Consider the following 17,716-nt stretch of genomic DNA (forward strand, 5'->3'; position numbering starts at 1 on the left):
GGTAGAAGAGAAAATATATTTTTGGTTTATAGGTAGTTGTCTTTTAAAAAGTTTTATGGTTTCTCTTATAAGTCTTGCACATCTTTTGTTAGATTTATTCTTTAGATACGTTATAGGTGGGGGTTTTTTCTATTGTAAATAAATTTTTTAAGTTAAATTTTCTATTTATTGGTAAATGGAAATGCAGGTGACTTTATAGTATGTATCTTACCAAACCCTGGTTCAGGAATTCTGCAGTGAGCCCCTTTGACAGATAGGAATGACTTTTGAATGGTCTTATCCCTAATCAGAACTTTTGTCATCTTTTGGTCAAAATTGGCCTTTGAGATTGTCTAATTATGGCAGCTTTAGAATATGTAGTGAACTCTGTGTTTCGGTTGTAACTAATAAGGACCTCTTTAACTCTGTAACTCAAAAGAAAACAAAGTTCGTGTTTTTTAAATTTTATTTTATTTAAAGTATTACAGATAGTAGTACATATGTCTCGTTTTGAGGAGCAGGGCGGAGAAGAGGCAGGAACAGTGTAGACGTGGCATTGTGGAGTCATTGTTTTAAGTTTGTCAAGTGTTTTTCCTAGTAACTGAGAATTGTTTTCTCTTGTTCCTCAAGAATTAGGTTCCAGGTTTTTAGTTTCTTTATTAATAATTGCAAAGATTGTGCCATTTTATGACTTCCAAAGTTTCAGCTGGGAAAGTGCTGTTAAATGGTTAACAGTGCTGGTTGGTGGTGGTTATTGATGTATTTAATTCTTTAGTATTCTGAAGAGTAGTAGATACTTAGGTCTCAGTACTTGTCATTGTTGCTAAAGATATTTGTTCTGTGTAAGAATGTGTTCTTCACCCTTAAGAAAGGGTTTACTTCCTTTTCCAGTAGTAATTCTTAAAGTGTGGATAGGATGATTCTGCAGGTTAAAAATCCCAAGATTTAGCATTGTTTCAGCACTGCAAATCAAATTTTTGTTATCAAAAACTTTTTTCTGAGAAGGAAAAAATCCTTATTTAGAAAATATTTTATAGGTCCAATGTGAAACTTTATTATGACATTTTAGACTGTAAAACTGAACTGAAAGGAAAAATTAATGTGCAATTGAAATTTTATTTGAAATACTCTCTGCATTTTTGTCTAGACCAGCATGTTTTGGAAATTTGATCTTCACTCATCATCCCACATAGACACACTTCTAGAAAGAGAAGATGTAACACTGAAGGAGTTAATGGATGAGGAAGATGTTTTACAGGAATGTAAAGCTCAGAACCGCAAACTTATAGAGTTTCTGTTAAAAGCAGAATGTCTCGAAGATTTAGTCTCGTTCATTATAGAAGAACCACCTCAAGACATGGATGAAAAGATCAGATACAAGTAAGAAATTCAATATTCTCTTTAGGGTGGGACTGAAGTGAAGGGGGGTAGAATATTCATTCTCGTTGTCCAGTGATGTCCTACAGCTGCTGCAGACCATTTACAGTTTAGATGGTCAGGAGTGACAGGATCAGCAGAGCACCTAATCTGTTCTAGAACTAAATCCAGTGAAATGATGGGATTTTAAAAACAAGTGTTCTATATTTCACTCAGAAGGGCAACGTGTTCTATAAGTACTGGTGAAGTTTCTTAAAATAGTAAGGCCATCTAAGTAAGTATTTTCTCTTCTTTGAAAATAGGAAGATAGAGGTTACGTGATCATCCAAGATCACACAATGAATCTAAACTGGAGCTCGGGTTCTGAAGAACCTTGCTGATAAAATAAATTCTGACCTTTTGTTACTTAAAAGTAAGGGTGCGTGTCTTGGTGAATATTAGTGTCACTAAATTTAAGCATGTAACACCTTGAATAATTACAGTGGACTTACCTACTCACTAGTTCACCTGCTTACAAGGAGAGTGTTAGTACAGTGGGACCCTTTATCACTATCTCGATGAAACTTTGTATTCGGACCCCTGGAAACTCTGAATATTCCATATGTATTTGAAGTATTGGGGTTTCAGTTAGTTATTTTTCCATCTCCAACCATTGAAATATTTGGCTCGCCTCCCACCTTTCCCCCAGGAAAATAATAGTACAAATTCAAGAACGAAAAATTATTGATTATGCGCTAAATAAACTTCATGGACTAGGAAGAATTATGGTGGTTTATTTTTATCCTCCACCCCAAGGGGCGGGGAATATATATATATATATATATATATATATATATATATATTTTATTTTATTTTTTTAGAGAGAGAGAGCAAGAGAGGAACATCAATGTGAGAGAGAAACATCAATCGGTTGCCTCCTGTACACACCCTGACCAGGCATTGAACCAGAAACCTAGATGTGTACCCTGACCGGGAATCGAACCTGCAACCTTTTGGTGTATGAGACAAACTCTAGCCAACTGAGCCACCTGGCCAGGGCGGAAGAATTATATTTTTTAGTTGGTTCTCTTTGTCCTTTCTTTTTAGATATCTTTTCATTTGTGGTGAGAATTTTGCTGTCAGGGAAATAATAATTATTAATGTTTTTAGTCATGTTCTCTGTCAGCCATGAAGATTGACAACTAGCATTCAATGACAGCCTCCACTCAGAGGTCAGTGTCTGAAAAAAGAAAAGGAAAGAAATTTGGTGTCAGAAATACTAGTGTATTCCCATCCCTCAAGAGATAGACACTGTGATACTTTGGAATTCCTGCCACATGTGGGGTGCTGCTTGTTTGGGGCTTTATGCTGGTAGGAGACACTATGGTGTGGGCTTTGTATCAGATCCTCCTAGGAGAGGTGTGGCCCTCCCCTCTTAACAAGCTCTGAGAACTTGAGTAGGGGACTTGCCCTTCTGGATTCTGATTCTTCTTGTACTGAATGAAGCTAATACCTCTTTAACTGGGGAAGTGTAGGCACGCCTATGGAAAGTGCTTATTTTACCAAAAAGTAGTGTGGCTTTTGTTATGCCATGCCAGCATTTTGGTGGGGTTTTTTATTTGTTTACGTTTTTCTGGTGGAGTTTTTTTGTACTACATTTGAAGTTGCAAAAGGAGGTGTGCCTTTCCTGGACACAGCCTTCTGGATGGCACCATTTCAGGAGAGCATAACCTGGGCAGAGCTGTTCTCTGCTATGCTTCTGGCCTAGGCAGTGCCATCAGCTGTGTATGTTACATACAGCTGGATGACTCAGACAACAGGATTAGTATAGAGGGGATTTTCCAGTGGGATCTGAAAGCTTTTCAGAGTTAGGGTTGACAATAGTGATCTAAGGACATTGAGACTGGTGTTTTGTAGTTTCTGGATGATGGAGTGATTGCTGTATTTTGTGAAGTTTATAACTATATATTAGTTATAAACTCATCACTGTTCTAACTTAGTTCAGTGGTCATATACATCGTATTAAAGGATTGTCATTTATGCTAACCTTTTTAATTCTAATGACAGATACCTCATTTTTAAATAATTTAGCATAAATTTGAATTAACAGAAATTTTAAAATAGGCCCTTAGTAGAAGTATAAATCCAAAGACTGAAATGCTGTTGGTAGGGTCAAAGTTCCCACAGAGGGACTGAGGACTTCTAGAGGCAAGAGGAAGACCAGAAGGGGCTGCTACCCTGAGAGCTAAGGGAAGACGGGCTGTGGGAAAAAGGGACGGGACAGTGGGACAGGGCTGCTGCCTACTGGCCAGGTGACTGTTGGTGTTTGCATCATGGAGCCATGGGCCCTGGATGCCTTTGAGGAAGAATTGGAGACAAACCTGAGACAGCTCTTTCATGTAGTTTCCTAGAAAGGGAGCAGAGGGAGAAAGTGGGAGCTACAGGCAGATGTGGGTCAGGAGTGGGTGGCGTTGGCTTTTACCCTACATGGGAGAAATAATGGCCTGTTTATATGCTGGTGAGAATGGTGCAGTTCAGAGGGAAATGATGGTGCAGTGTAGATTGAGGAGGATTGGAGATTGAGTGATGTGCTGTGCTTGAGTGGGCGGGTGGGGACGAGATCAAGAGGACAAGTGACCAGCAGCTTTAGGAGCAAGGCTGGCTCCCAGGTCAGGGTACAGTCAACCAGGGTTCTCTTCTGATTGCTTTTGTGTTCTCAGTGCCAAGGAAGGAATCGAAGTCAGAGTATGTGTGGGGTAGGAGCCAGAGGCCTTGCCCAGGAATGAGGTAGAAGGTTTATTGTTTTGTTAGTTTTTTTTGATTTCTGAGAGAGGGTAAGGGAGAGAGAGAGAGAAACATCAGTGGTCAGAGAGAATCATTTCTCGTCTGCCTCCGGCACGCCCCCTGCTAGGGACAGAGCCCCAAACCCCAGCATGTGGCCCGAACCGGGAATTGAACTGTGACCTCCTGGTTCATGGGTCATTGCTCAACCACTTTGGATGTTTTTGAAACTTTTTTGATGTTGAGGGAGGGAGCGTGTAGCCCTAGCCTGTCCAGAACCAGAACTTTGAGCCTTGTCTGTAGTGCCTAGGCCCCACATGTGCTCTTTTTAAGCTAGGTCACACTTTCAAGTTACCTGTGGGAAAGTGGATGCAAAATTAAAAAGATGACCTCTGTGTCAGAATTCAGAGAGTGTACCTACACATTTGGTTTGCAACTGGGGTTGAGGTCTGCTGCCTTTTACCAATCCTTTATTTGCCAGCAACTTTCAAATTGCGGCAGTGTGCTCCCCAAGCCCTATAGCAGCATTTCAGCACTTCTGTAAAGTAGAAAATAAGAAAGAATAAAAACAGCTAACACTCATTTACTCTAAGCCTTTCTTCTCAGTATTTTGTATGTATTATTCTCCTCAGTGGCGTAAGGACTATTGTCTTAATATTACAGACTTGGAAACTGAGGCCCAGAGAAGCTAAGTATCTTGCCCATGATATAGATTATAAGTGGTGGAGACAGATTCCTAACCTCGATGATGTGACTCTAGAAATCACACCTGTAATCACTGGATAATCCTGCCCCCACTCCCCCAGCATAATGGCGACTTCATGTTATGGCATCTATATGCCAACATGTTTCTTAAAGTGAGGAAGGCTTTAATTTGATTGAGCCACAAGCCTCCAGAAGAGGCTGTTTGATAATGTGATTTTTGGGCCCACACACCTGCCAGTTCCATTGTCTTTGCAGTTTTTTGGTTTTTTTCCTCCCTGCAAAGGTTCATTTGGGGACATTTTCCTATTGCTCAGTCTTCTGACCTCATGCCAGACCCCCTCAGGTGCTGCAGCTTTCTGGTCTAATGCCAGTGGCCTCTCCGTCCAGGGGCCTCCAAACAGGCAGCCACTTGCTTGCTTATTCCAGCCCCCAGTCCTCACCTCTCTTTTGTCATATAGCTGCTTCTGGCTGTTCTGTCACTTCCCTGTCCTGGTCAGCATTTGAGTCTCCTATTCCTGATGACTAGATGGTTCTGGATCTTGGCTGCTTGACAGGGAGGAATAAAGAACAGTGAAGTAAACTGGGTTGGGGAGAGTGCAGTCTGCACAGGCCTTGCAGTCTCCAATGCTACTGGAAGCATGAGAAATTGTGGTCAGAGAACTAAGTGCAGGAAATGGATCTACTGCCTGTTTTTCAGAGAGGGAGAGAGCCCTTTGGTGCTCAAAGACAAGCTAGCTTGAGGGGTATAGGTACTTCTGGTGCTGTGGGCTCTGTAGAAGAGGTCTGTGTTCCACAGCATTGAAACTTGATGGTGGATTGATCCCCAGAGACCTTGGAAGGCTGGTGTGGAGAGTGCGTATTTTTGTTGTTTTTTTAAAACAATATATTTTTATTGATTTTAGAGAGGAAGGGAGGGAGGGGGAGAGAGAGAGAGAGAGAGAGAGAGAGAGAGAGAGAGAGAGAGAGAGAGAGAGGCAGGCACATCCATGATGAGAGAATCATTGATTGGCTGCCTCCTGCATACCTCCAACTGGGGATCACGCCTACAACCGGAGCATGTGCCCTTGACTGGAATCAAACCTGGGACCTCTCAGTCCGCAGGCCTATGCTCTATCCACTGAGCCAGATTGGCTAGGGCGAGAGTGGGGTTTTTTTATATACAGCTTCCCATCTGGCTCACTCAGGCAGATGCCCTGTTCTCTAGAGTATTTATTCTCTTAAGATGTAATATAGATTGAACATTTGAGAAGCCCCCAAAACAACTTTCTAGTACCATTTGCAAGCCATATGAAATTAGAGTGGCCATTCTAGGGACCTAAATGTTTCTTGAGTACTTACAAGGTGCTGTGTGCAGTTTCCTGGAAACCAGTGTCCCTCATGGTTGTCGTATAAGCTGTGCCAGAGTAGCTACTGATGGCTGCAGCCCAAGGCTTTTTACCTGTCACATCTTGCCTCATCTGAGAAGGCCAGGCCCCTGCATCATACCCCCCCTGGCCCCCCCTTTTGGCTCCTGAGTTCTAGCTGTGTTCTAGTTTTGTTGGGGGAAATGTGTTCCTATTAAAGCTTGGTTTAGGAACAGTATTTAAGACATAGCAAACTCACTTTAATCTAGAGGCTGAACAGAAATTGAAATAAAGGATTTTGTCATTCTCACAAGATAATTCCCCCCCCACAATTTTAGGAAGCCTTTCTGATTTGTGTGTTACTTTATGCAATTAAACTGTTAATGCAGATGATGATACAGGTATCCTCTTCTTCTAGGTATCCAAATATATCTTGTGAGTTGCTCACTTCTGATGTTTCCCAGATAAATGATAGACTGGGAGAAGATGAATCCTTGCTAATGAAATTATATAGCTTCCTCCTAAACGATTCCCCCTTGAACCCACTACTTGCCAGTTTCTTCAGCAAGGTGCTAAGTATTCTTATCAGCAGAAAACCAGAACAGGTAAATATTGTTTTCCAAAAGGTAAGTATTAGGGCTGATCATCACTCTGAGATGATCCCCAGTAATTTTGTTGCTTCAGTGTTCTGAGTGTGCTCTAAGTCCAGCTTTTTTATAAAAGAATATATTTTACACCTTAAGCATTCTAAATGTTTGCTGGCTTAACATTGGTTTACACATTAATATGTTGTAACTTTACATTTTCCAAATGCCTCACATCTCGGTTTTTAGTAGACTGTGGTTTTCTCTTTTGACAAGTAGCTAGAAGCATGAGAACCCTAGTATCTGTTTGTGAAGATGGCATGACGGTGCATACTGAGCAGTTGAGTGTGTGAGTAGAGTCCTAGTGACTGTGGTAAAGTAACAATTGTTTTTTCCCTTGATGATTACAAATGAAGCTTAAATAAAAAAGCTTTTTTATAAGTGTAATTGATTATTGGTTTATACAAATGGTGATTGTTTCTATTTTGATTCTACTAAAAAAAAAGTTTCGCTTGAGACATCTGGGTATAGACTGTATGTGCCTATTGTAGCTCTGCTGTAGTGATTGGCAGAAATTCATGCCTTACTGTTATGGCAGGAACATCCCCACCCCTCTCCTCCTCCTCCTCCTCCTCCTCCTTTTTCTTCTTGTTCTCCTCCTACCCCACTTTGTTTGCTTTTTAAATAATTCATATGTCCTTGGGAAATTTATTTTCCAACTATCGGTTGTATATGTAGTGGTTCTCAAAAGTGTGGTCCCAGGACCTGCAGCATGAGTATCTGTTGAGACTTTGTTAGAAATGCAAGTTCTTGAGCCCCACTCCAGACCTACTGACTCAGACTCTCCGGGGGTTGGGCTCAGCAATCTGGGATTTTTTTTTTTTATAATTTATTTTTTAAATATATTTTTATTGATTTCAGAGAGGAAGGGAGAGGGAGAGAAAGATAGAAACATCAATGATGAGAGAGAATCATTGATCGGCTGCGTCCTGCATGCCCCCTACTGGGAGTAGAGCCCCGCAACCCAGGCATGTGCCCTTGGCCAGAATTGAACCGAGGACCCCTCAGTCCACAGGCCAACACTCTATCCACTAAGCCAAACCAGCTAGGGCAGCAATCTGGGATTTTAACAAGTCTTCCAGATCAGCAGTCATGGACCACTAGTTGGCGACCGCTGTTCCAGATGACTGATGCATGCTCCAGTTTGAGGATCACTGCTCTAAGCAGTATTGGTGTGAAAGGGTCTGCTGACCATTGATTACAATCCACTAAGAGAAACAGGCAGCCAAGGAGCATCGAGCCTCAGATGCCCAAGTACAAACCGTCAGCCCTGCGAGAGCAGCGAGCAGAGGGGTGATGACAGGGTTTGTCGGTAGTCAAACCCGTCGGGCCTGGCATCCTTCATGGGGAAAGCAGGCTCCAGGATCCGCCTTGCTATCTGCACACATAGAGGGGCTGGAACTGTTTTAGGCCTAGTGTGTCTATCCTATGCCAGGGTGAAGGGGATACATGTTTTATTTTAGCGAGGAGGTTATTCTTTCCTATCTTAACTGAGTAGGATTACTTTCTTAAATGTATTGGAATCGAGGTTCTTTTTTCTTCGAGAATCTTCCCCAAATCATGATTGCTCTGATAGTCTTCTGTCTTCTGCCTTCCGATGAGAAATAATAGGACTGTTGACTGTTCCAGGAAAGTTCAAGTCACCCCACAGCCTAAATTACTAGTCAGTTCCAGATGGTTGTAGTGACTAGTGAAACAGGTCCTGGTTTTCAGTGACATGAGTGAGAATGCACTTGAAGCTTTCTGAGTATTTGTATTGGTCTTCAAGGCCAGACATAGTATCTGTGTAAAAATGATGGTACCTGCCAATTAAATGCTGAGAAAAGGGCCTAGCCCAGTGATGGTGAACCTTTTGAGCTCGGCGTGTCAGCATTTTGAAAAACCCTAACTTAACTCTGGTGCTGTATCACATATAGAAATTTTTTGATATTTGCAACCATAGTAAAACTAAGACTTATATTTTTGATATTTATTTTATATAAGTGCCATTTAACAAAGAAAAATCAACCAAAAAAATGAGTTCGCGTGTTACCTCTGACACGCGTGTCATAGGTTCGCTATCACTGGCCTAATCATTGCTGCTCATTGTGCATTTTGGTTCAGGACTCCTTGAATGAAAACAAGTGGATTCTATAGCCCTTGGTCTTTTCAGCTCCAGGAAAAGGGTCAAACCGGCACCTCTCTAACCTTTTGGGAATTATGAGTGTAAATAAAGGTTTCCCATCACATGATGAATTAGTAAGGATATATGCAGCTGTTAAATAATGGGAAAAAAAATCTGACTCAACCTGGCTTAACTGATACAGACATTTATTAGCTCGTGGAGCATAAAGTCAAGTTGTAGGGCACCTTCATTGTTGGATGACTTAGTACATCAGCAGTGTCATCCTCTGTGTAGGACATCTTGCTGTCCTGGCTGTGCCTTTGGGTTCCAGATCTAGTGCTTTTTCCTCCTCTCTCCTTAACTGTGGTTTTAATACTATTGTGTGACTCAATTGTGAGTGGATTCAGTGTGTATGACAACTCGAAGGTTTATTACAACATTTAACATCATTGTTTAAAGAAGCCACATGGGATTGTCAATCCTGCACTTCCACCTGGTTCTGAGTGTGAAGCAGGTTTAGTTGGCTATTAGACTTCTTCATGTGGGATAATAGCAGGATCATGGCTTTGGGGACATATAAATCTAAGTTTAAATTTCAGGACAGCCACTTGAGCCTTGGTTTCTGTAACGTGAGTTAAGCAACCTCACCTCTGGGGCTTTTGAGAGATTTCAGTGAGACTATGTTAGAGCAGCTGCCATGCTGGGCTGCTGCTTCTAGGACTTGTGAATAGATGATTCCTGCACACAGACAGAAACCAGAAGTACACAAGGGAGTATGGGACAAAACAGTCTCCTTCTTCTTCCTGTACAGAAAAGACCCAGGTGGCAGGGATGTAACTTTATTTCTGTCGTCATGGTCTCGGTATACTGTCAGCCTCTGCCACAGTCACTCTCCTTGTGTGAATCTGATCAGGTGAATTGCTAAAATAAAATCCACGTGATGTTTCTATAGCAGGTGAGTTAGTCATTTTGACTGATAGAGAAATCTTAATGTTTTGAATTTTTTTCTCTCACTGGCTAGAGTATAATTAGGATTTTAAATATGTATCCGCAATTTAGTGCATAGTCTAATAATGGACTTGCTTTATGTTTATAAACTGAAATGGTATATCCTCTTTCTCTGAGTTAATAATTAATGAAAGTGAACAGAAATAAAAGATTCTGTGATGGTGTATTTGTATTAGGGAATATGTGATAATTTGGGAGTTTTCCCCCTAGGGGTTTTTGAATAGCATAATGATCAGCAGGCTTCCCAACTTGACATCTTGTTGTGAATTCAACATTTGCTGTTCCTCCGCTCACAGTGGTGGTAGGATTTTGGTGGGGGCAGGACTGGCAGCATTCTAAAGTTTCTAGTTCTCAGGTTACATGTCTTTCAGTTTTGGTTTGTTCTCCTCTAGATTGTGGATTTCTTAAAGAAGAAACGTGATTTTGTAGACCTTATTATAAAGCACATAGGAACTTCAGCTATCATGGACTTGTTGCTCAGGCTCCTGACATGCATCGAGCCTCCACAGCCCAGGCAAGATGTGCTGAATGTGAGTAGAATTATGACTGTCCTTGATCGGGGTGAGGAGAGGCGCGCATGAACCCACAGGCTGCTGTCTACTGGGGTGGGATTCCACGGGTTGGTAGAAGATTATCTGGGAAACTAGAGGGTAGGGGACAGGGTGGGGCAGAAGGTTGTTCCGAGATAGGAAGAGATTCAGATTTTGCAGGATTAAGGTTTCAGATGTGTACACCATTAGGTTTCTGGGATGCTTCCTTTGGGGGCTTCTATTTCCTTTGCTGGCTTGTTTGTCAGTGGGTTAAGAAGGTAGAATGGGCTGAGGATTAGTCTCAAAGCTGGCCAGGTAGTGAAAGCAGAAGTATGACTGTTATGAGCTGCATCTCATCTGTAGTGCTTTGAGGCTTCTTTCTTGAGAAGATGGGCACATCACAGAGTTATCTCTACGAGTCGAAAGGAGAGGTGTCTGTATTTCCAAGGAATGAGGCTTCAGAAGTAACTTTCTAAGAGCATGGGATAAGGAGAATGGAGCTTATTTCCAAAAGGGCACATATTTAAAAATTTGGGGAGATGGTTATTTTAGGGTACATGTGCCTCTTGAGCAGGATTTGGGTGGGAAGAGGGAGATGTGAGTAACTTGAAGTTTCCCAGAGACCCTTGTCTTTGCCTTCTTATCTTCTGTCTCTCCCTCTCGTTCTCCTCCTTGCCTTCTTCCAGAAACACTCCCTAGTTCAGGCCATCTCTAATACTTAACCTCGAATCTTAGAACTTACTTCTTTCCGTGGAAATGAGTTTTATTGGGAATGCTAATTTTATTTTATTTTTAAAATATATTTTATTGATTTTTTTTTTACAGAGAGGAAGGGAGAGGGATAGAGAGTTAGAAACATTGATGAGAGAGAAACATCGATCAGCTGCCTCCTGCATACCCCCCACTGGGGATGTGCCTGCAACCAAGGTACATGCCCTTGACTGGAATTGAACCCGGGACCTTGAGTCCGCAGGCCGATTCTCTATCCACTGAGTCAAACCAGTCAGGGCGGGAATGCTAATTTTAATTAAAGAAGGAGAGATGGGGGTTTGTCAGGTGGTACTCCAGGAAAGGGGATGCTCTGCAGAAGTGGGGTGTTTGTGTGAGTGGGAGGATCTGGGCATGGGCATGGGGCTGGAAGGTAGAACAGGTAGAGGTGTACGGCGAACCGTGCTCATTGTGAGGAAACCAGTTGGTGGACCTAGGGAATGTCTTGGTCCCTGCCCATGGAAGGGCCCTGAATTGAAACACTGGTTCCTTTTAGGTATGTTTTTGTGTATGTGAAAAAGGTTGAGGATTCCAGGGAAGACTGTTGAGGTCAAGGGGGAAGGTCCAAATGTAACAATTTGGATTGTTACAGGGGTAAATTTTTGGTATGGTCTTTTAGAAGGAATTAGAGCAGTGATTCTCAACCTGTGGGTCTCCAACCTGTGGGTCGCGACCCCTTTGGGGGTCGAACGACCCTTTCACAGGGGTCACTTAAGACCATCGGAAAACACATATATAATTACATACTGTTTTTGTGATTAATCACTATGCTTTAATTATGTTCAATTTGTAACAATGAAAATACATCCTGCATATCAGATATATACATTACGATTCATAACAGTAGCAAAATTACAGTTATGGAGTAGCAACGAAAATAATTTTATGGTTGGGGGTCACCACAACATGAGGAACTGTATTAAAGGGTTGCGGCATTAGGAAGGTTGAGAACCACTGAATTAGAGGGATACAGTGATAGGTAGTTAATAAACACATAAGTTAGGGGAAGGGTAGCTGAAAACTCATAAATGACAACTTTATTTAGGGGCCCACTATGGGGGATCCGTTAAAAAGTGGGTGTGCCCTGGCCGGTTTGGCTCAGTGGATAGAGCATCGGCCTGCAGACTGAAAGGTCCCAGGTTCGATTCCGGCCAAGGGCATGTACCTTAGTTGCAGGCACATTCCCAGTAGGGGGTGTGCAGGAGGCAGCTGGTCGATGTTTCTTACTCTCTATCCCTCTCCCTCTCTGTAAAAAACCAATAAAATATATTTTTTTAAAAAAAGGGTGTGAAATGTAGGGAGTAGGGTGGGGGACTGATGAGTGATGGTCAGAACCCTCCATCCCATCCCCCTTTGTCCAGGCATTACCATCCACTGTTTTAGGAGACACCATTGTTACTCACGGTGTGGTCCCAAACATCACCTGAGAGCTTGTTAGAAACCCAGAAACTCAGATCTCACCAGCCCTGCTGAGTCAGACCTGCACTGAACAAGACCCTGGGAGGGTGACTCCTGTGCGCACCGTAAACAGACTGTAAACTGTGAAGCTGGGCCTTTACCTTTGTTCCCCCCATTAGCTATTGTTCGCATTTCCTTTGGCGTGTCTCCTTAAGAAGCCGGGACAGTTTGGACAGTATTGGGGTTTCTCTCTATACCTTCAGTAAATTTAGGTATCCCCCTGTCTCCTTTAACCTTTTCTTTTTGGAGCGGGGAGTCCTTTCTAGGTATTGAGCATCTCATTTATTGTGTTTCTCGTCCTTGAGGAACTGGTGTTACACAAACTGAGTTTTTACTTATTCTTTCTTATTTTCATCTCCTCATGTTTTCATTCACAGCAGTATTTCATGTGTGGCTGAAGAAGAGACTGTCCTAGCCATGATAATAGCTCTTTGCTACCATGTGACAAGAGAGATAAACTGCTTCCGTAGTGCTGCCCCCACCTTTACCCGCCCCCCACCCCCCATGTTTCCTGTGGTTGTTTTGGTTTCTCAATCTAAAAGTTCATAATGTGTTTTAAGCCAGAGGCCTAATAATAAATATTGCTTTTCTCAATCTTTCTAAAGCTCTCCTAATGTGAATACTCTTTTATAGAAAATGTATGAATTCTATTCCCCAACTTCCAGTAACCAAAGTTCAGACCCTTTTCGTACTCAGTGAATTCTCCCATGGCTAGGAAGCTGATGGATAGAATTTTCGTTATGTGGGCATTGTAAGTTGGGGCGTACTTGGTACTGTTGGCTACTGTTAAAATGATATATTCACTGGCGTTTTCCTTGGGGGACTTTTAATTTCCTGTAGTGTTCAAAGTCCAGAGAAACCTGTAACATTCTACTTAAAATGTGATGGATATTTCCAAGTATGTTAACCTTCATTGGGGCTTGAACAAGAGCCACTCATTGCTATGATCACTTCTACAATGTGTTTTACAGTGGTTAAATGAGGAGAAAATTATCCAGAGGCTTGTGGAAATAGTTCATCCATCGCAAGAAGAAGATGTAAGTTCCCTTGTCTGACTGTAAACTGATTTTTTTTAAAAAAAGAACCATGTTTATGTGGGCATAGAGCATAATTGCATGAAATGTGAAATAGAGGGCAGGTAGAACAGTGATAACCTAGCATTCTTAAAGTTGCCAATTTTCTAAACACTAAAGGCTTTAAAAATACTGTGTTTAATATTTTTTGCTGATACCCAGAAAATTTCCAAAAGTATGGAAAGCAGCAAGGTCTGGTTGTAGCCATCCTCCTTTCCAGAGCCGAGGTTTCATGCTGAATCTACTTGCCTTTGTTACAGACCTCTGTCCATGCTTCCGAATGATATGGCTACATCTGCATTTGTGTCAGGGCCTGGGTCAGTGTTGACTCCGTTGAATCCCTAGAGTGACAGCGTCTTGGTGCTTGTCCTTCTTGGCCCGGACTTCATGCTCTGGCAGGTTTGGCTTGGTCCTGGGTGCTGAAGATGGACTTGGCATTAGGATTGACACTGCTTTGCAGTTTGAAGATTGAGCTGTGCTGAGGGGCCGCCTGTCAGGATGGGGTCTCGGGGATCAGCTGGTATGGCTGTGTGGAGGAGGCTAGCACTATGCTTCTCTGCTGCTACTCTTGCCACCTTTAGCAGTGGACTGAGCCCTGTGGAATTTTTCAGCATTCAGCCATTTCTACCTGTAGACATGACCGTTCCATGCTGTTCAATTTCATCTCTATGAAGGAGTTGGTTTCAAGAAGATGCAGGATATATCATGAGGCACAGGGGCACCTCCTTGTACCCTTAGGATACTGGTTAGACAGAGTGCTAACGGAGGAGGTGTGTCACCAAAGGGTGTGTTCTCCTGAAGGCCTGTTTTCCATTAAGATGAATTTAGCCCCTCCCCTTCACTCTGGTCCATTTCAAAACTTCGTACCTGGAGTTTATCTAAATAGGCATTTAAAAAGAAAAGAAGAAGAAGAAGAAAAGAGCTAACTATTAAAGGGGTTGTTGATTCTCCATCATTCTTTTTGGGGTCGTGTAGTGTTGTTACTGTTGACATTGAGGACACATTCAGGTGTGTCAGGTGCCCAAGTGTGAGGACCCTACTTAGAAGAAGCCTTGAGTCTAAGGGAGGTAATCTTCCCTCCTGTGGCTTGGGAGATAGGTGGTTCCATGCAATGGGTATATGGAAAGTGATGGCAGGAGCACGGCCTACCCATTCACGGGAGCTTATGGCTGTGGACCAGACTTGCTCCTCATTAGGTTCAGGTTCTTGAGCAGAAGAACTTGCTGGTTCAACAGGATGTTATACCCTCTGCAGGTCCAGGTGAAATCAAAGGAGAAGCCCTGTTCTGCAGCAGGTTTTTTCCGAAGGACAAAGTGTTTAGGGCATCAGCACCTTCCCTACTTGACTTGCAAGAAAGTTCATGTCACCCTTTGGGACAGTCCTATTGATATTTCTGTAGTAAATGATAAATTACATGCTAAAATTGTACTGACCAATTTATATTTATTAAGGAAATATTAGGCTCCTGATTCCAAACAGTGGATTTTGATATCCCGGTGTGTGTGTCATCTATGCTGGAATATCATTGTTTACCTGTACTGCAGGTGATGCTCAGTGTTTGGGCACTGAGATTTTAGTGTTTTCCTGTAAGGTAAATACACTGTACACTTGGGAAAAGTGTAATATTTCTTACCCATTGGTATAGTCCTTAAAGCTGTATTTGCTTTTTTTAATGATAAAAGTATATGTTTTGGGGTGTTTTTTTTTAAGTATTAAATTCTATCATCTCTCCCCACAAATAGCAGTATGTACTGTGCAATATTGTTAAGTCAAGCTCATTAGCTTGGCAGAATTAAAAATTCATGCTTTTTCCATATGTTATTTATTTTGAGCTTGACTTTTTACTCACTGCAGCTTATGGCCAGTGTTAATTTGTGTCATGTCTTAAGCAGTTTCCTTCCTAACTTTTATAAATTTGACTTTTGACATGTTTTATAGTTAAAATTGTACTTTTTTCCTTTAGCGGCATTCAAATGCATCACAGTCACTTTGTGAAATTGTTCGCCTGAGCAGAGACCAGATGTTACAAATTCAGAACAGCACAGAGCCAGATCCTCTGCTTGCCACTCTAGAAAAGTATGTGTAAACCCAGTTTTTGTGCTTTGTTCCTATTGATGCTATCTGATGTGTTGCCATTATGAGATTGGTAAGTGTTGGGAATCACGTCCATGGAAGATACTATTTTGGGTGGGTGAGAAGGTAGGAAAATTGCTTGTCTGATCCCAGCCATTGGTAATTCCCAGTAGAGACATGGAGGGTAAGAATGTAAATAAATGACATTTATATGTAGACTCTGAACTTTTCAAAGTTCAAACTAGAATTCTTTGAAGACATCATAAGATGGCGTAGCCACATCATAACTGTACTCACAGCCTCTATGAGTTTTGATGGAGAATTTCTTACGAATGCACTAAATTGATTTATTTTAGCGAATAATTTTATCAGAAGCCCTTTTTAGGTTTTACTCTCCTTTTATAGCTGACTAAGGGCAACCTTATCACACCTGATTTGAAGGGGATACATGTTGTGTGTTTTTCATTTCTTTATCCTGGCTTCTGCCCTTTTTAGAAAATTCTTAAATGAACAGCCATGTCATGTTTAGGTTTCAGAAAACAGCTTGGGGATAGTGTGCTGTTTTGAAATTTGTGACTGGCCACCCTGCATGTACTAGGTTTTTCTAGGTTCACACATTTTCAGAAAGAGTCTTTACCATTAAATATGGGCATATGTTTGACCTGCATCCTTGCAGCTGAAGGTATTTTAATAAAGAAAAAACAGACATTTCCCCAGTTAGATGATTCATTAGAAAGTTAGCACTGTTAAGTATGAAAGACTGTCTTGTTTCAACTTACTGCTGCTCTCCTTCCTTTTAGTGCTTTGTCAGTCCTGTTTCAGTCCTCCTGTATAGTGAGGCTCATTTGCATCTTTTGGCTTAACACCTTGGAAGGCCTTTTATTAAAATAGACATGTGTATGTATTATTTACTTGGCAAGTTTGACCCAAGCAAGGAACAAATTCGAGGCAAGGTATCTTGTTTTAAACTCTGTCTTCTGAGAAGTAAAGTTGTAATTCTCAGAGTGTGATAGAACGGGAGGAGGACTAGTTCTCTCAAGTAGCAATTCTTAAAGAGATTACTTGCTTTTGAGTAAAGTGTCATTTTACCTGCCCCATTTCAGTAGTTCTTGGCATTATGACATATGCACTCCTTTTATAACATGTAAGACATTTCATGTTCAGATACTAATAATTGCAATATTCTTTGAATCATATAAAATTGCCATTTGAGTAGATTAAAACATTGAATAGCAACTATTTCATATGGTTCATGACAGCACTGTCCAAGAGAAACATAGTAAAAGCTGCATGTAATTTAAAAATTTCTATTAATCATATTAAAGTAAATAGGTGAAATTAATTTAAATGTATTTAATAGGTTAAAAATAATATTTCAACATATGCTCATTTTAAAAAACTGTTACTGAGCCTACAGTTAGTCTTCCATATCTGCAGATTCCCTACAGGTCAACCACCCATGGATCAAAAATATTAGGGAGGAAGAAAGTTACGGTGTTGCTGATGTGTCCTAGCTACTAAACGTGTAGACTTGTTTTCCTTGTCATTATTCCCTAAACAATATAGTGAAACAATGATTTACGTAGCATTCACATTGTATTAGGTATTATAAATAATCTGGAGATGTAAAGTATACGGGAGATGTATGTAGGTTATATGCAAATACTCTACACAGTTTTATATAAGAGACTTGAGTGTCTTTGGGTTTTGGTATCCTCGAGATCCTAGAATCCTTGGATACTGAGGGATGACTGTATACTGTAGTGTCTCTTCTCTCTCTCTCTCTCTCTCTCTCTCTCTCTCTCTCTATATATATATATATATATATATATATATATATATATGTATATATAGTCTTTTCTTTATATAAAGTTTTGGAAATCCAACATGTTTT

At 41.2% G+C, this 17,716-nt stretch overlaps 1 protein-coding gene across 9 annotated transcripts in view; it reads left to right on the forward strand.

Annotated features, from left to right (window-relative positions):
* Positions 1-17,716, forward strand: part of PPP6R3 (protein phosphatase 6 regulatory subunit 3) — a 76,347-nt gene that overhangs the window by 11,569 nt on the left and 47,062 nt on the right. For all 9 annotated transcript variants that reach the window (XM_081099860.1, XM_081099856.1, XM_081099852.1 and 6 more), the window contains 5 exons: positions 1,127-1,359; positions 6,583-6,769; positions 10,313-10,450; positions 13,648-13,713; positions 15,713-15,825. In XM_081099860.1, the coding sequence (XP_080955986.1) occupies positions 1,133-1,359; positions 6,583-6,769; positions 10,313-10,450; positions 13,648-13,713; positions 15,713-15,825 (731 nt within the window). In that variant the 5' untranslated portion in view covers positions 1,127-1,132. Of the gene's footprint in view, positions 1-1,126; positions 1,360-6,582; positions 6,770-10,312; positions 10,451-13,647; positions 13,714-15,712; positions 15,826-17,716 lie in introns of those variants that run through there.

This window comes from Myotis nattereri (assembly GCF_964212035.1).
Source record: "Myotis nattereri genome assembly, chromosome: 9".
Taxonomy (NCBI): Eukaryota; Metazoa; Chordata; class Mammalia; order Chiroptera; family Vespertilionidae; genus Myotis; species Myotis nattereri.